Source organism: Columba livia, chromosome 19 (genome assembly GCF_036013475.1).
Source record: "Columba livia isolate bColLiv1 breed racing homer chromosome 19, bColLiv1.pat.W.v2, whole genome shotgun sequence".
NCBI classification, from domain to species: domain Eukaryota; kingdom Metazoa; phylum Chordata; class Aves; order Columbiformes; family Columbidae; genus Columba; species Columba livia.
The window spans coordinates 9,703,010-9,721,557 of NC_088620.1; the positions used below are offsets into that span (position 1 = coordinate 9,703,010).

The 18,548-nt window shown below is 51.2% G+C and overlaps 1 protein-coding gene across 5 annotated transcripts in view; it reads right to left on the reverse strand.

Annotated features, from left to right (window-relative positions):
• Positions 1–3,612: 3,612 nt before the first annotated feature.
• FKBP15 (FKBP prolyl isomerase family member 15) overlaps positions 3,613–18,548 on the reverse strand; it is a 28,063-nt gene continuing 13,127 nt past the window's right edge. For 4 of the 5 annotated variants that reach the window (XM_065036078.1, XM_065036077.1, XM_065036080.1 and 1 more), the window contains 15 exons: positions 17,936–18,029; positions 17,010–17,119; positions 16,253–16,363; positions 15,482–15,576; positions 14,707–14,809; positions 10,735–10,906; positions 10,144–10,280; positions 9,658–9,813; positions 8,817–8,969; positions 8,388–8,480; positions 7,854–7,964; positions 7,267–7,374; positions 6,315–7,057; positions 5,845–5,935; positions 3,613–5,388 (listed from right to left, as the gene is read on the reverse strand). In XM_065036078.1, the coding sequence (XP_064892150.1) occupies positions 5,314–5,388; positions 5,845–5,935; positions 6,315–7,057; positions 7,267–7,374; positions 7,854–7,964; positions 8,388–8,480; positions 8,817–8,969; positions 9,658–9,813; positions 10,144–10,280; positions 10,735–10,906; positions 14,707–14,809; positions 15,482–15,576; positions 16,253–16,363; positions 17,010–17,119; positions 17,936–18,029 (2,352 nt within the window). In that variant the 3' untranslated portion in view covers positions 3,613–5,313. The remainder of the gene's footprint in view (positions 5,389–5,844; positions 5,936–6,314; positions 7,058–7,266; positions 7,375–7,853; positions 7,965–8,387; positions 8,481–8,816; positions 8,970–9,657; positions 9,814–10,143; positions 10,281–10,734; positions 10,907–14,706; positions 14,810–15,481; positions 15,577–16,252; positions 16,364–17,009; positions 17,120–17,935; positions 18,030–18,548) is intronic. The other variant, XM_065036079.1, reaches the window with a different exon arrangement.

Here is an 18,548-nt window from a genome sequence, read left to right on the forward strand (position 1 = left end):
GCCCCGTGGGTTGGCCGGTGCCCAGCGTCATGTGCCACCAGCCAAAGGAACGTGCCACAGCGGCAGGACCGGGCCAGGTCTGCGTGTCCCTGGCTGAGCCCTTTGGGGACAGTCCCAGGGACGCTTCTCTGCTGCAGCCTCTGCGTTCGTGTTGAGCCGCATTAGTGTAGGAGCTGGCAGGTCCCAGCTGGGGACTCGCTGGGTACTCGGGTGGAGAGGGAGGAGACACCCCAGTCCTGCCGACTGCCCCAAGCTGCAAACTGCCCCCTCTGTGCCATCCTGCGTGTCCCTGAGCTGCGCTGGGGCTGGCAATGGGTGACAGAAGCTCGGGCAAGGTCTGCTCCCTGCCCGTAAATAAGTGCCAGCATTTCCCGGAGCATCAGCAGCACCGGGTGCCCTTCGTCCCCAGGGCCACCACAGCCCCATGTCACTGTGGGGCCAACCCCACTCAGCCACGTACGGGGACACCACAACAGCTGGAGCATCACCTGGGGACAGCCAGCGTGTCCCCACCAAATGATGCCCCGTGTCACCCCAGCCTGTGCTCAGGCGTTTCCAGAGACTGGGGAGAGAAAAACACAATGAACCAACCAACCAACAGCATCCTTGCCCTTGGCCCTCACCCCACTGCGCAGCGCAGGGCTGTGCTGGTTTGCAGCCGCCCTTTGCACAGCACAAGCACCCGGTTCCATCGGCACATCCCTGCCTGTCCGGCTGACCCGCACACCGGGTGGTTGTCCCCTGCGCCGGTGACACGTCTGTCCCAGCTCTGGTGTGAAATGGGTGCACGGGGGCTGCTGTTCGCCACTGGTGAGCTAGTCCTAAAGAAAAAAAGCATAATAAAACACACATTGTGCTTGGAAAATATTAACACAATGGATTTGTAAGGGGAAAGGGGAAGAAAAGCAGGATTTGGGGCAGCACGTTTCCTCGGGCACTGGAGGAGAACGGCGCCAGCCCAGTGCCCAGCGGGCACCCTGGGGCCAGGCTGAAGTTCAGTGGGAGGGCGGCCCCTGGTCCCCCCCACGGCCATCGCCCGCCTCCTGCTTTCAGAAGCTGCGCGGCCGTGCTGGGCACCAGACATGGCGGTGGCACCGGAGGCCAGCGGGGAGTGCGGGATCTGCTACGAGGCGTACCGGGGCGCCGGGGGGGTCAGAGCCCCCCAGCAGCTGCCCTGCCGCCATTCCCTGTGCCTGAGCTGCCTGCGCAAGCTGGTGTGCCATGTCGCCGCCATGGCCTTCGTCAGCTGCCCCTTCTGCAGGATGGTGACGCTGGTGCCTGAGCTGGCACTGGGGGATCCTGGTGCAACGCCAGCCTTGGGGACCCCACACAGGGAGGAGGAGGAGGAGGAAGGCAGCAGTGTCCCCCCAGACACCCATCAAGCCTCGGCGCGCTCCATGGCCGTGGAGGTGGCGTGCACGGCTCACGCCCCCGTCTTCGCGGTGAGCGGGATGGTGTCCCCGTGCGGGCTCCGCCACGGCCCCGAGCCACCAGGCGCCTTTGTGCTGGGGCTGCCGCGGCGGGGGCTGCTGCTGGACGCACAGCCCCCCATTGCCTCCATGGAGAACCTGCGCCTTGGCTTTGCCGCCGGCATCCTCGTCCTCATCGTCTCCACCTTCTTCCTGCTCGTCTTCCTCAAGTAGGTGCGGATGGGGTGAGGGGCTCCTGTCCCACCCGGGGCAGCCAGGACGGACCCAGCGGCGGCTCAGGGACGTCGCAGCCCACGGACACTCAGCCCCGGTTTGGGCGGCAGGAGAGGTCAAGGCCGGGGCTCAGCACCCCCAGGGTCCAGCCCAGGTGTGTGGGGGCTGCAGGACACTCGGGACCCAGCAGACAAGCCCTGGAGCATCAGGCTCCTTAAACATTAACTCACTGCAGAGCTTTTCTTCACCCCTGGGGTCCGGCTGCGCTCGTGCCGTGTTTATCGTATTCCTCGTGCCGTGTTTGTCACGCTGGCAGCTCAGCAGGAGTCACAGCGTGGGGCCGGGCACCGTTCCTGCTGTCGCAATCCCGGAGACTGGAAAATGCTCCTGGCTGCGCTTCAGTCCGTCGATGGCAAAAGGCGGCTGGGACGTGGTGAAACGGGAAGGGTCCCGTATTGCTTTTCCATGGGTGAAACTGTTGAAAAGCAACTAAAACAGCCCTTTCTCCAGAGAAGTGAGCCTGGTGCGGTGCCCAGAGAGGGATGTGGCAGCTGGGAAGGGCACAGCCCTGCAGGGACACGAGACATTAAAGATGGACGTTGGCCCAGCACTGTCTCCGGTTGTTTTTCTGTGCTCCCGTGGCAGGGCCAGTTTTGCAGAGAACAAGGTGCCACTGTCACTCTGGGCAGGGGGTGACAAGCAGGGCCCAGGTGTGGGGGTCCCCTCCTCCCCCAGCCCTGGGGGGAAGCAGCTGGTGGGTCCCATTTGCACCCAGCAATGGCCCCTCGGGCACATTCTCAGGGTCCCTCCCACCGTGGTGTCCCCGTGCTGGCACCTGCCCCCTCCTCAGGATGAGCCAAATCCTCCGCTCCCAGAACCCCTGTCCCCCCTGGGAGCCCAGAGCTTTTCCAGCTTCACCCACATGGGCACAGGGGACAAACATGGTTTATTTTTGGTCCTGAGACAGATAAAATCTGGGTGCTACAGGCCCGGTTGAGGGGAATGGGCCGTGAGAGAGGTCGAGAGAGGTTCTCCTGCCCCTCTGCTCTGCCCTGGGGAGACCACACCTGGACTATTGTGTCCAGTTGTGGCCCCTCAGTTCCAGCAGGACAGGGAACTGCTGGAGAGAGTCCAGCGCAGCCACCAAGATGCTGGAGGGAGTGGAGCATCTCCCGTGTGAGGAAAGGCTGAGGGAGCTGGGGCTCTGGAGCTGGACAAGAGGAGACTGAGGGGGGACTCATTGCTGGGGATCAATATGGAAAGGGTGAGTGTCAGGAGGATGGAGCCAGGCTCTTCTCAGTGACAACCAATGACAGGACAAGGGGCAATGGGTACAAACTGGAACACAGGAGGTTTCGCTTAAATATGAGAAGAAACTTGTTCCCGGTGAGGGTGGCAGAGCCTGGCCCAGGCTGCCCAGGGGGGTTGTGGAGTCTCCTTCTCTGCAGACATTCCAACCCGCCTGGACACCTTCCTGTGTAACCTCATCTGGGTGTTCCTGCTCCATGGGGGGATTGCACTGGATGAGCTTTCCAGGTCCCTTCCAACCCCTCACATTCTGGGATTCTGTGTCCTGCTGTGAGAGGGACAAGTTTCCCATCTCAGCTCCCGCACTCCAAACCCTGCCCGGAGCCGAGCTGGGACTGCCCTGCATGCAGGAGATGCTGAGGAGGGACCCAACAGCTGCAAACCCCAGTGAGATGCCCCAGGTCCCACTACTCTAAAGTGCAAGGCAGGACCAGGCAAGCGACCCCCGTACCTCAAGTATCTTTCTTATTTCAGCTTCTCACAGTGACACAGGACCATGCCAGAGGCTGAGGAGCCACAAGACAGAGACTTCACCCCTTTCCCCAGGGCAAGGGTTGAACAGAACAGTTTCTAGATCAAATTATTCCTGATTTGAGGCAGGGCTAAGTCAGTTTTAAAGGGGTCGGGCCAGGCTAGAGTAAAACCCATGCAAGCAAAGAACACAGGTTTAATTGCACTTTATTTTTCAAAAAGTGAAATGCAAACCCCTCAGTTGTCCATCTGTGGCAGGAAACAGGAAGCAGAATTTGTTGGTATTAGCAAGGACCCCCCATGGGACACAGGCAGAGCCGGGGTCCCACGGCCAGGCCAGGGCGCCCGCGCTCTGAGCAGCCCCGGAAAACCCGAGTTTCACCCACATCACAGCCAGCACTGAGTAACTATCCGGGGCTTTGAGCTCTGGAGCTTCCCCAGGAAAGCCCGGCTGAGCTCCCGCTGCGAGGCAGCGCCTGCCCGGCCCCGGCGCAGCTGCTGCACAGGGGTTAGTTTCTCCCACCATTTGGCAATTTACTGCACTGAGGACACAGCGCAGGGAGCCCCTGCAGCCCCGCAGCATTCACCGCTCTCCCGCACCAAGAAACTGCAGTGAGCAGGACACAGATAAAAGTGTTCAGAGATGGTACGAGTCAGTTGTAGAAACTAAGCTAGGGTGGAATTATTTAAGTGCTTCCATTTTATTAAGTTAAGGGGGGGTTTATTGGTTTTGAAGATACTAAGACCTGCTCCTACTTTTAAGTTGTGTTAGTGCCGGTGGGTGTAGAAGCAAAAGTGCCATGAGAAATCCACCTGTTTGCCCAGCTCTCCATCCTCACCTCCTTCCCCTCTTGCTCCTCTGAGACTGAAAACTTCCACTGTGCCACCCTCGGCAGATCCTGGTGAGGTTGGGTTACAGCTTCTGTCCGACCATCGCCAAGTTTTCACTTGTGCCATGATCATCACACTTTAAAGAGCAGCAGAGGAAAAGGCACAGGAGTGGGGCTCGGCTGCTGCAGCGACGCGCTCTCTGGCCAAGCAGCACATCACACATCCGTACCACTGCTGCCAGTGCCGGCGAAACACAACCCTGCACAAAAACCTCTCAGTTCTGCACAGGAGCAGAGAGGAGGGGAGCTGCCTGCACCCCACATCATTCGCATGGGGCCTCTGCGAGCCTCGGGGCCTCCATAAAACACCAGCGATCGTTGGGTGTCTGTGCTGGGAGCGCTGGTGTGACAGAGCCCTGAGCCTCAGTACTGCGGACAGGTGCCCCTGCTCTGCGGGTGAGCGAGCACCGCCCGTGCTGCAGCTCTGAACGTACAACCGTGCCGAGCTGAACCGGCTCCCCACGCCACCCGGGTCACAGGAAGCACCATCTGGGGGTCTCGCGGCCGAATCTCACACCGCATGCTGCTAATACCTGGTGATAAACCAGCATAGAGGCCCCAAGAACTAACAGGAAACGCCCAAGGAGATCTCCACTGGGGAAGGAGGAGAGATTGTAGTCTGTTATTTTAAAAAGTAGTCACCTGCTGCAGGGTCCTGCCAGACTTGTTCTTCTGAAGCACTTGAGGAAGTTCATATTTGCATAAAGGTTCAGATTAACGAATCGACAGTTCACAGAAGGACAGCGATACAAACGTGCAGTAAGACCGGTCGGTTCCTTCAGCTCATCCCCAACGTCTGTGCAAGTTTGTCAGGTCAGAGCGACAGGTCTGAGCACCCAAGAGCGCAACAAGAGCCTCGTGCTCTCAGGCCCCATCAATCTGCAGCACAAGAGCCTGGGAAGTCCCTGGTTGTCCCCAACTGTCCCACGTATGCAGCTCGTTAAGTGCCAAGTGCACAGGAAGAGGCTGTGCCCAGAGGAACAGGCTCACCCGCCAGCTCTTCATCCCAGCCAGTCCAGATCATCATCGTCATCATCACCGAAGAGCGGAGCGGGAGGGGGACGCCCCTTCATGCTCTGGAAGTAAAACCAGAGGGAAACTTCTCAGTCTGAGCAGCTTCCCAGTATTTAGGAATCGCTACACAGTTCTGGCTGCAAAATCTCCATCAGCTTTAGGGAGGCGATATCAAGCAGCCTCGTTACTGTTGTTTTTGTACTTTTCATACAATGGCTTAAAACTCCAGGAGAGATGCCACAGGCTCCAAGGGGCAGGAGAGGGTAAGACACTGAAACCCTTCCGTTAACCTGGCAAGTCTCACTGACTTCATGCCAGCAGGAGTTTGTCATCACAGCCTCAGCCCAGATGACCCCTCCAAGCACAAGAAACAAACCCAGATACTCCCGATTCACACAGAGAACGTATGGGAAGCTTCAAGCCAGGTACCCCCACAGCCATGGGAGGGTTTCACAGACAAGCTACAGGTTAACGCCCGAACCAGTTTAGGAGTGGAGAGAAATTAAACAAACACGTACCACTTCCTCCTCATCCTCCTCTTCAGAGGGAACCTGTGGCTTCAGTGGTTTACGAGATGCTGTTTCAAAGAAGTTGTCATCCTCAAAGAGGCTGGAAGAAAAAGAATTAACAGATGATGGGAACTTGGTTTCGTTAATTCTATTGAAGAGCGATGGAAACATTTTGTCACCAAGGCAAATTTTTAAGGCACGTACTGTTCACCAGCACAGAACATTTCAGCAACAAGACCTGGCAGCTGCTGCTATCAGAGCCACACGCTCCTCTGAGCTCAGCAGGGAGCTGTGCCTGGGGGTAACGGGCACCAGAGCCCCCACCCAGACACTGGGCTCACGCTGTCCCAGGTCACCACTGAACAGAGCTGCAGCTCTGCACGCATCCTGCCCGCGGCAGCACGGCTGTACGGGACGCACTGCTGGAGCGGGCTGAGCCGAGCAGCGGGGCTGCGGCTGCCCCCATGCTCACACCTCACCTGGAATCTTTTCTCTTGGGGCTGGAGCTCCCGTCCTGTCGTCCTGGGGATGCTCTGGTGACAGCTGAGCTCTGCTCCGCTGTGCTGGGTATCGGCACAGGTTCCTTCTCACAGCTACTTCCATCTGGGGGGTCAGCGCAGTTCCCCCCCTCACCATTCAGGGAAGGGGGCTCTAAACCTTTGACAGCCTCTGCTGCCTTTTGCTCCTCGGCTGGCTCTTCTGGAAGCTCTGCCACATCCGCTGCTGGTTTGGCTTCTTCAACAGAAGGTTCTGCAGCTTCTGTCTGCAAAGATATTCTGGAGGGACTGCGCTCAGTCTCAGCTTTCCTGGTGTGACTGCTCTCCTGCCTCGGCTCAGCTGGGACAAGGTCCTTGTCCACCGCAGGAACAGGCTCTCCTGCGCGCGCAGGACCCGGGCAGGATTCAGGAGAGAAATGCTCCTCCTGGACCTTCTCATCTTCCGACACCACGTTCCTGTGTGTCACCTGCTCGTCCCCGGGAGCTCTGGGCTCGGCAGGCACAGGAGCAGACTCAGCTTCCCGCTCAGACACCGAGGAGCCTGCGGTCACTTCCCCCGGCCCCGCTGGGAACGCAGCGCCCTGCGCTGGGCTGTGCTGCACCGGCCCAGCGTGGTTTTCCTGCGCTCCACGCGATCCCTCCTGCCTCGCTGCTCCAGCTTCCTCCTTGTGACTGTCACGATCTGCTCCCTCCTGCTGCTTGCTGAGCAGCTGCAGCGTCACTGTCTAAAAAATTGAGCAGAGAAAACGCAGGTTGCACGCTAAACATAAACCATCACAGGTCCCTGTATCATCTGCCACTACTGGGCTGCTTTTGTCACCCACAGCGAATTTCTGCTTCACGGTTATTTCAGACTCACGATGCAAATCTGTGGTTTTAGCCCAAGACTCATCCTCTCACACCGATCACCTTTTATCTCTTACCACTGTCGTACCTTAATAGTGTTCATGACAACACCCAGCACTGTCCTGCCACTGTAGGTCTCTTCCAGCTCAAATTCACCCCGAAGAGATTGAAATACACCATTCATTATCTTCTTTACCTGGAAAAGAGCAAGACAGGAAACAAAGATGCGATTCATTAACATGTGAAGCACTGGATTCAAGATTAGATACTTCTCCAGGTGAAGAAACAATAAAACCAAACACACAGTTTTCAAATTACCCACTTTTCTAATGAGAAATTCCAGTAACGAAGCAGAACACATCACACCATTTTAATTAAGAATCAGTATAGATGCACCAAACACATCTCTTCAAAACTGAGGCAGCTTGCACAAACAGACTACACTTACTACTTATTCTTTCAATTTATAAATTAAAACTTCAAATGTTACATTTTATCTAAAATCAAGCAAGCAGCAGGAACCCTTTCTTCCTCTGTAGATCCTGCTACTAGAAACACAGCACTTCTATGCAGAACATGACTCTTTTCCTTCTTATCTCTGCTCAGAGAGAAGTAATTCAAGGCAAATACAATAGATTTGCTTAGGAAGGGGAAATATTGGATAGTCAAGCTCACTTCTTCCGTGAAGTCTGCAGGTGAAGGTCTGTCCTGATCCCTCTGCAGTTCTCGGATGCGTTCTTCATAGCGAGCCCTCAGCGCCCCGACATCAGACTGCAGGGCTGAATACTGCCAAAGGGAAATCAGAACTCAGAGCAGCCCCACAGGCACCTCCACATCGAACCTGCCGTGAGGGGGGTATCTGTAAAGAGGTTTTTAGTGAGGGGGGTCAACTGCTGAATGGAGTTTTGATCAGAGCTTTGACAGGGAGTTGCAAAAGATTTGGCTGAATGTAACAGCACCAACATAAAGATACCTGACCCAGACAAAGCCTTGGAGATGTAGAACTGTGTCATTAGTTCAAGGGACACCAGGAATGGGCACAGCATGACTGAGATCCCAGTGAACTGAGGGCCGGGTCTCACCACTAGACCTGCTCAACGTGGAGCTATTCCTTCCCTCCCATGCTCTGGAACTCATGTTCTCATTACTCTGGACACAGGTAGTTATCACACTCCAGTTCACATTCAGCTGCCGCGTTATCCCCTTTACCTTATCTTTGATAGGCTCTAGTTGCTCCAAACGTTGCTGAAACTCAGACGACTTTTGCTCCTCTGCTTTTTTCGAGTGTTTTGCAGCCGCGAGCTGAAATACAAGAACCCGACCACCAGTTTACAGCCCCTTTCAGCATCACCCACTTCACTCAGGACAGCACAGACAAGCAGAAGAGATCGTCACTGTTGCTTTAGTCTGAGACTGACACCACCTGGGCTCTCCCTCATTCAGACCTGCAGCAGTAAATTCAGTAACCCACAACCCCAAGCTAACACATATAAGTACAGACACATCCTGTAGACAGGACCAAATTCCCTAACAGTCAAGCAATTAAAAAGTCAAATCACACAGAGGCAGGAGAGGACTGCTGGCTACAGTTTCTGGTTATTTAGCATTACGCTACAGCAATATGGAGCTGCCCTTTACCTTCTCTTCCAGCTGGGACACCTGCTGCTGCAGGGAATCTCTCTGCTCACACACCTCCTGGTACTGCCTGACGTGCTGCTCCTTGGCCGAGGCCAGCGCACGGTCACATTTGGCTTCCCACTGCGATTCCAGCTCTGCCTGGATGAGTGACAGCTGTCCGTCACACAAGAGAGATCATTAGGAACACACACACACAAACACAGTGTTTGCACAAGTGCCTGGGGTTGGACAACGTCCCCAGCCCTGAGCTGGGACACCCACACGCAGGTGACAGCCCTGCAGTTGTCACCAGCTCCTGCCCACACCCCCCCAGTTCAATTCCAGCCACAATCCCTCAGGCTGGGCTGAGGCTCTGGCTCAGATTCTGGGTCTCTTGGCAGATCTCTGAGCAGCCTTTCACTATCAGCAGTATCGGGTGCTTCTCTGTGCTACAAACTCCTTTGGGAGCCTTTCCTTTCCTCAGGCTGACACTGTTCTTAACAGTGTAAATCTGATGCCGCGTGCCAGTCTGCTCCAAAACTCTGCAGCCACACCAGTGGTGTGGGATCTGAGTCGGAGAACGACTGGAACATCATGGGCACACTGCCTGCTCAAACCACCCACTTCCTTAGGAACATCTGTGTAAATCCTGAAGTCAGAAGCAAGGCCAACAAACACCAAAGATATTAAAAAAAAAAAAAAATCCCCAAAAAGCAAACCATGTGTTAAAGTGAACCCCTAACAGCAAGTAGGTAACGTTTTCATTCTTTCACTACCTGAGGGGTTTTAATTACTATTTTATAACTCTAGGGTCCTCCAAGTGCTCCAGACACCTGCTGGAGAAGCTCCTGTGACTCCTCACCTGCTCTGCTGCCACCTGGTCCGTTGAAGTCCGGGCCTTTTTCAGCAACTGTCGAAGCTTGTCCAGCTCCTGCTGATACGACCTGCGTATTTCTTCCATCTCTTCCTCTGCCTGAGCTCTCTCCGAGAGGGATTTCTTCTTCCTCTCTGCAAGATTCTGCAACACAGGGCAGGACTTAGAATAGGCCAGACCGCACCAAAGCAGCTTGTCTTCCTTGTGCACAAAGAGCTTCCATGAGCAGAGAATCATATCACTCTGAACTCAAGCTGAGATTTCTTTTATAGGCAGAAAGGTTACCATATTACTGCTTAAGATATTAAAAAAAAATAGAAAAAAACAGATGAGCACAAAGGATCTACCAGCACAGGGATCCTTGCCTGCAGATAAGTCAAGTTCATGCAACTTGCATATTTACAAGAAAGGTGGGTTAAATTTCAGCAATAGCTGGATCCCTGCACCTCTCTGCAGCGCTAGCACCAGCCTTACCCTTTCCAGAGTCTCCTTCTCCACTCTTAGGTCCGTCAGCTCCTCTTCCAACGCTGTGATCTTCATGTCCAGCTGTTTGCGGCTCTGCTTCTCAGCTTTGAATCTGGTCTGAGTGTCCTCAGAGGCTTCTTGGAGCTCTGCAAAAACACACTCTACTGTAGGTTTCAGTGCTACGTATTTCAGATGAGTGCACTTGGGGGTTGACAGGAATAAATAGTGTCTGATGCACAATGATACCAACCACACTGCTCGCACCTACAGTGGCAACTAAAATTTATCAAGAGCTTCTTCAATGCTTGTATCTCAGCTTTTAACTTTCCAACCACTGGATAACCTCTGGCTTCTCTACAAGATGTTAGACAGTAATGCCAAGAGCTTGTTTCTACAGAAGGCATCCCTGCGACAGCACGATTTTGTCGATTGATTCAGCCTGCTTTCCTCTCAGTGGATGCATTCAGACATGTCAATGCATCGCTATCCCTCTTTGATACCCTTGTGACTGATCCTAGGGAAAGCAGGGATACTCCAAAAGGAAGGAAAAAACCCATAAGGGGAAAAAAAGACATAAGAGAGCTCTCGTGGAACACAAACCTGCCAACTGTGCCTGCAGTTTGCTGACTTGTGCCTCGTGTCGCTCTGCATCCTGCGCGGCAGCAGCGAGCTGTTTCCGCAGGTCCATCTCCTTCTTCTGCTGGGCAGTCAGCTCCAGCTGCAGCTGCGACACCTGCGCCGTGGCGGCTGCCAGCTCCTCCGTCACCTTGGCCTGTAGCACAGAACCGAGCGGGGAAAAAGGGGAAAGGGACACGTGAGCGCGAGGAGGCACCAGAACCGTTCTGACAGAAGAACTGAGAAGGTGATGCAGACCTTACAGGGGAAATGCTGGGATCCAGCACCTCACACGTATCTCCAAATCTAGAGGTAACGATAGGGTTTTTTGCCACATTACTGTGAGTTGTTTGGCTGTAGCCTGCCCAGACTGACTAGAAAGCTGCACAAGGCCAACAAACTCCTCACCGCTTCAATTCACCTCACTAAGTTTTCCTGAAAGGCTTAAATGTGTTTTTAAGACTGGTACCAGAACCTGGTGACTCTGCTCAGAGCTTTCAGACTATATTAGTATCTACTCAAGTAAAAGCTTGGGCTCAGACATCTAATTATCTTCAATAAGCTTACAAATCACTGAAAAGCCACACAAACGCAGGCTTGTTCCAGCCAGAAGAGCATCTTCCCTCCAGAGCACGCAACACATCATCACCCTGGGGTGCCTGCGCAGGTAAGGCTGTCACTGGAGCACCGTTCTCATTGTAATCACAGAATCACAGAATCACAGAATCGACTGGGTTGGAAGAGACCTCAGAGATCATCGAGTCCAACCCTTGGTCCAACTCTAGTCCGTTTACTAGATCATGGCACTAAGTGCCATGTCCAATCTCAGTTTAAAAACCTCTAGGGACGGCGAGTCCACTACCTCCCTGGGCAGCCATTCCAATCCTGACCACTCTCTCTGTAAAGAATTTCTTTCTAATATCCAGCCTAAATTTCCCCTGGTAGAGTTTAAGCCCATGCCCCCTTGTCCTATTGCTGACTGCCTGGGAGAAGAGACCAATCCCCACCTGGCTATAACTTCCCTTCAGGTAGTTATAGAGAGTGCTGAGCTCAGCTCTAAGCCTCCTCTTCTCCAGACTAAACAAGCCCAGCTCCCTCAGCCTCTCCTCATAGGTCTTATGTTCAAGTCCCTTCCCCAGTCTTGTTGCTCTTCTCTGGACCCGCTCCAGCACTTCAATCTCTTTCCTGAGCTGAGGGGCCCAGAACTGAACACAACACTCCAGGTGTGGCCTCACCAATGCAGAGCACAGGGGAAGGATCACTGCCCTTGTCCTGCTGACCACGCTGTTTTTGATACAGGACAGGATACCATTGGCCTTCTTGGCCACCTGGGCACACTGTTGGCTCATGTTGAGCTTCCTGTCAATTAGCACCCCCAGGTCCCTTTCTGTCTGACTGCTCTCCAGCCACTCTGCGCCCAGCCTGGAGCGCTCAGGGGGTTGTTGTGACCAAATCTGTTGGCCTGTTAAGACCTTGAGCAATGCTAAGCCATGGAAAACCAGGTACTAACAGAACTTGTCAAACAAGTTGTAACCAATATGTCAGGAGAGGCTCAAGGCATCAAGACAAAGACACAAAGTCACATTCTCTTCAGACTATGACCACCATCTTCTGGCTGCGAGCAAAATTGTTCCAGCTATGGTGAGAATGAATATGTGCCGACCTCGAGCGCTGGGATATTACACTGTTAATTTTAAAAGGAGGCAGCATTTTGACAGAGACTGGCTAAACCCAGATCTGCTTTCCTCTTAGGTTTCTGTAAATACCTTATTGCAGTTCAAGATAATAGCTCCTAGCATGCTGCAATAAAAACAAAACCCATGGCACAGCTAAGGGTTATTTAACACTCGCCTTTGTCTTTAATAGCACATAAAGAAAAGTGAAAAGGAAATCCTATGCCAGGTAATGTTACTAGACCTAAGCTTCTGCAGTGAACACTTCATGTCTACACTGGCTCAGCTCCAGCCTCCAGCTTTCAGGTACCAAGAATCTTATGTGATCTGTGTCTTCTGACAATTATACAATGATGTCTAATCTCCCCCATGGGGGAAGTGAAATGAGGAGCAATGTGACAAAGTTCTCTGAAAGGGCTCCCCAAGAAAGAGGGAGCCAATGGCTACACTGCCACTTGTAAAGCCCTTTGCCAAGTGGAAGATTTGTGCTAATTCAAGATCTGAGGCAACTCTTTGCACACCAGCGAGCTGGTTGAGGAGGAAGCTGGGCTGGCACTGTCTCGGGGACAACGCTGCGTCGCCTGCAGTCAGACACACTGCCTCACCTGGTCCCAGCCCCGATCCGCTGGCAGCGTGTGCTGGGAGGAGAAAGCAGTGACAGGAAACAGGAACAGTTAAGAACACCACTTGAAAGGCAGAGGCATTCATCATCATCAGAAAAGCAATTATAGGAGCCTAAGGCATGCAAGAGAAGTCCTTCAATTATTCCAAGAACTCTAAAAGCTTAGATAGAAAGACGTAGTGAAGCTCGGCTTAAAAAGAAAGAAGCTAAATGTGTTTTTACAGGTACACTGCACACACAGATGGAGGAACAGTCCTACACCTGACGACAGTTCCACTGCACTGGTTATGGAACACGAGCTGTGATGTGCTCTGCCAGGGCTGCAGATCTATAACCCAAAGCTGCGGGCTACTAACGCCTCTTCTCAGTGACCCTGGGTACGGATGCCTGGCCTGTATCACAAAACAAATGGCGAATCCCAATTTTTAAGTAAAGAATACATAAAATAGCTTAACATTCTCTTCCCTGGTTCTGTCTGTCGCTATCTCAGCCATTGCAGTCACAGAGCAAACTGGGTGAGATAAAAGGAAGAAGGAATATCAGCCTTCATATTTACAGTCAATACTCTCACAAAATGAGGGGAAATCTTCTTCCAGTGCAAGTGACGGCTTTTCTGGTCTAGCCCTGAAGAGGAGGCCCAAAAGACTCCTGAAGATCCTATCTTGTACTTCCAAGAGATGCTTCTTCCTCAAGTTACTTATTGCACAAGCTGGATGTTTTGTTCACTGACGGACGGAAATTGTATAAATTATTTCAGTCTGACTTATTCCTGGTCAGAATCTCTCACACTCCCTACATATTACGGGTATGTGACCAGGGCACTCACTGGAAAAATACAGTCCCTGCTTTACTGTCTGTTTACACCAGCATGAATTATAGAATTGTTTTGGTTGGAAGAGACCCTTAAGATCATTGAGTCCAACCATAGCCTAAATCTAGCACTAAACTATGTCCCTAAGAACCTCATCTATACATCTTTTATCAGCCATATATTGCTCTATTCTTCAGCATACTTTGGAAAGCTGCAGTTCCCCTTATTTTTAGGTGCGGCAATTTATGGTTACCAAACAGAGCAAGGTTTTATTATCTCACATTTGAATTGGAGAGATACATGGCTCGGCACGGGACACGAGACTGAACGTGGTGTAATTGAAGAAGCCAGTGTTTGAGGAAGCACAAAAGACAAGTGCAGAGCTCAGAGCTGGCCTTAGCTAGGTCAGGCTCTAACAAGTGGACATTACAGGACTTGCAGCCACGTGTAAGCACATTTACCGGCTTTGAAAGCTATTTGCCAATAGGCCCTTTCACAAAAGCACAATACGTTATTAGTAGAAACAATGAGCTTTGGACTAGTATTGAAAAAAAAAAGTGTAAAGAAAGCACAATGAAGAAACTCTAGTCCAGGGGTGTCAAACTCATGTTCACCAGGGGCCACATCAGCCTCACGGTTGCCTTCAAAGGGCCAAATGTAATTTTAGGACTGTATAAATGCAACCACTCCATTTATAGGCTCCTAAAATTACATTACCATTTCTTTCCCAAAACACCTTCCAAAACATAAGTTCAGGGCTACAATTGTCTTGTAAGAAATGGCTTAAGGCTTCAGTGTGTTTTAGTGCTACAAGCAGCCCCTTCCCTGGCTCTGCTCATCACCACCATTACCTTCTCCTGCTCTGCATGCAACACTCTTGCCTGCGTGTTCTCGTTCGTTGTTTGCAGTGAGTGGTTCCTCTGCTCCATCAGCAAGTTACTTTGTTCGACGTATCTGTGAACGGGGAAGACCGCGTGAGCACTTGTGTGAACACACGACTCAGAGCGAAAGGCTGATAGAAAAGGTGATGGTTCAATGCAGTTCTCATCACGACAAGCCCCAGACAATTTCATGTGATGTCCTGCACTAAGGGCCTGATCTCCAGAGCGTGGCAGGGCTGTGCCTGGCACAGCACATTCTGGCAGGCTGGATAAGCGCTTTACCTTTGCAACAACTCTAATGTTCCTATCACACGGTTAAGAGATTTGATACAGTGATACCCACTGATTTTTGCCATTTCCCTAAACAGGTTATTCCCCTTCTTAGACTGAATGGAACATACGCCCAACAGTGAAACTGAGGACACCACATCCCCTACAGTTTCTTCCACCTTACTAAAAAGCCAGCACAAGTACAGTAACTCCCAGAAGCAGAGCAAGATATCTCAAAGACTGCATGAGGGTTTTTTTCCCCTTTTACACATTCATGTTTACTATAAAACAGTTTTGGAGACAGGCCCTGCAGAGAGAGGGGGGAGAAAAACCCAGCCTTTTAATGCCCTAAGAAAAAAACCAATACCAGGACACGTCTCTGTCCTACAGAACACCCCTCCTAGTTGTGCCTAACCAAGTGTAAGCTAGAAAGGCTCTGCGGATGCAGTGAGCCTGTATCCTCCCCACTCTTTACCTCTGGTTCCGCTCAATCAGCTCGCTGATCTTCTCATTCTGCTCCTCAATCCGACTGCTCTTCTCAAATATCTCTTGCTTCAGTCTCTCGTTCTCCTAAAACACAGCCCAGCATGAACAGTCACCTTATTCAGACTTCCCTGAGGCTGTGCCTAAACATTCATTTTGCACAGACGCAGTACAGCAGTGACTTATCACCCACTGTGGTATAACATCATCACAGGAGGGTGTCACGCTACATTCAGCAGGAATCCTGGCACAGGACAGTAGTTACCAAACCACATTCTAGAGAATATTGTGTCTGGTTGACGTTTTCACCCACAAACCCCAAGATTGTAAGGCTGCTGCCTAGATAAACTACAAAGCATAAGACTAAGTAGTGAAAACCAGAAGTAAGTGTTTTTTTGCAACATGGTACTTCAGCTGTGAATCTGCTCTGCAGGACGCTGTGAGTTAAGTCCATAAATGCTTTAAGAAGAGGCTGAATTTCTCTCACATGACCCTTTTGTCAAGACCTATTAAATACCAACAGACCAGCTCTTGGAAAGTACCCAAACCATAAACTGTTGAGAAGAGCTTTTTTTTGTAGGAGAGGGGTGGAAATCACTGTATGTCTCATGCTCTTACCCAGGCACCTGGTTTTGGCCACACAAAAATAGAACCCATGGGCAGATGGACACTTGGGCCAAGCTAGTACAGATGTCCTCACTAGTAAAAACACAGGGGGCTCCAGTTTCTAGAGAAGCAGCCAAGCAAGGCTGGCCATGCTCACCTGGATTATGCGCTGGATGTTGCTCATGATCATGGAGGCTTCCATAGTGACAGAGGAGATACCAGGCAGCAGGGAGCTGTTGCCAGCGTTCTGTTTCTTCAACTCCTCCACCTGTGGGGATAAAGCCATTCTTGAGCCAAATGAAATGAATGTATGGCTGTAGGAAAGAGTCAGATACCTGCAATGATCTGTTTTGCTGTTCCATCCGACCAATTGTAGGTATATGCTACTGTACCAGCTGTGACACCTCCCGACAGGCAGTGCATATCTCCAAACACAACACACCATATGATATTTAAGACACTAAGAGGCAGCACCTTCCCCCAAGCCCAGTGGTTTTTTAGAGCAGCTGAACTGCTACCACTTCAAGGTCTGATAACAGCTGAATTCACTAAGTTAGTATAGAATCATAGAACATCCTGAGCTGGAAGGACCCACACAGATCGTGGAGTCCAACTGCTGTCCCTGCACAGGACACCCCACAGGTCACCCCGTGTGTCTGAGGACGTTGTCCAGTCTCTTGTTGAACACTGTCAGGTTGGGCCGTGACACCTCCCTGGGGAGCCTGTTCAGTGTCCAGCACCTCTGGGTGAAGAACCTTTTCCTCATGTCCCACTGACCCTCCCTGGCACATCTTCTCATTCCCTCAGGTACCTCACTTAAAAACTTACTGCTGCCATTTAGAGCCAACTCCTCAGACCACATTTGGTGAACAAATAGCAGCAACGTCATTAACAAACCTTAACACTAACATTACCTTGGCAGCCAGATGATCCATTTTATCTACTACTTTGCTAACGGCCATTCGGATCTCAGTGTTATGCTGCCGAGCTTCTGTCATCAAGAAGGAAGTAACATCCCCGGGTGCTTGAATGGAAAGAAGAGAGATCTCTAGTCATAAGGGGAAAATTCCTGCACACAGACATACCAGAAGTGATGCTTTGCAGTTTGAAGCCTGTCAAACAGGACAGACATTCTCTTCCCAGAATAAAAAGGGACGTGGTATCTGGAAAACTAATAATGTAGGTATTTCCCAAATAACATGAATAGGTAGGTTTATGACTACAGGAAATTCCTGAGCCACATGACAACATGTAGGTCACCAGGAGGGAAGCCCAGACAGAAGAGCAGAACACAACGAGGTCCAACCCAACAGCAGGAACCAGGGCTGGCTTCTGAAACTGAACTGAAAAAAAATGCTCCAAGAAAGGTTCAGCTGTGCTCGGTCTTCACCAAGAGGTATTATTACTTAAACGGTTCTTTAAATGCCTTTGGTCTTTCCTAGGTTACACATTTTTTTTGGCTATGTCCTCTCACTTAGCAAAGTCCCCTCTATGTACACTTCAGTTCCCTCCCTGGCTGGTAGGACACCTGTTTACTATTACAGTTATATTTATAACTGGAAGCACCAGCTATAAAATGCCTTTAACAATATACAGCCTTGGGAACACACCTAGAAATTCCATCCATTTCCACACCCCACAAAATTCCTTGAGAAAAACATGGGTATTTATTGGGAAATGTTTGCCCTCATTCGGCATTAAAAAATAAGAATTTGTGAAACAGTGTGGCATTTCAGACAGAATAAATGTGTGCATGCTACTTTTGCTACCTAAATCATCATTATAAAGTTTATTGCAGGTATTGCAGCCTCCTGAAAAGCAGATACTTGTTTAAACATACCTTGGTAAGGAGCAGGATACATCTGTCCTACAGGCTGGAGCTGAGAAGCAGACGCAGCAGTTTGGGGATAAGCAAATGCCACACCTGGGTACGCCTTGGAAAACAAGTTCCATAGGTTAGAATATGTTTTGATATTTCTCCCCGCTCACACTTAAGTGGTTTTCATGTTTTTTAAGCCCAAGAGCAACAATGGTATTTGGAAAGTAAAAAACCACGAACAGAATTAGGGAGCAGGAGGTCAAACTACACAACAGTCATAGTAGAGGGATAAAACCACAAAGCCACTCTTCTTTCAAGGCTTAGATACGTGTTCAAGTTACAGCATCTTAATAAGTTACCTTCCTCACTGAAGTTGAAGCAAAAGCGTGTTTGCGGGAGGCAGAGGTCAGCGTGCGAGCAGCTCACGGCAGCTCACTGCGTTTCCAGTTATGGAGTTACACTGACTTGAACACAAAGCTACTCCTAGAAACGGCTCAGAAAATGCAACTCGACTGACTTGATTGCAACTTTACTGCTCTGTGTCCATCAGAAGCAGTTAAACATCTTGGTGGGTGCATTAAATGCTATGAGTACCTCACTCAATTTAATTCTCTCAGGCAAGGACAAAAGAATT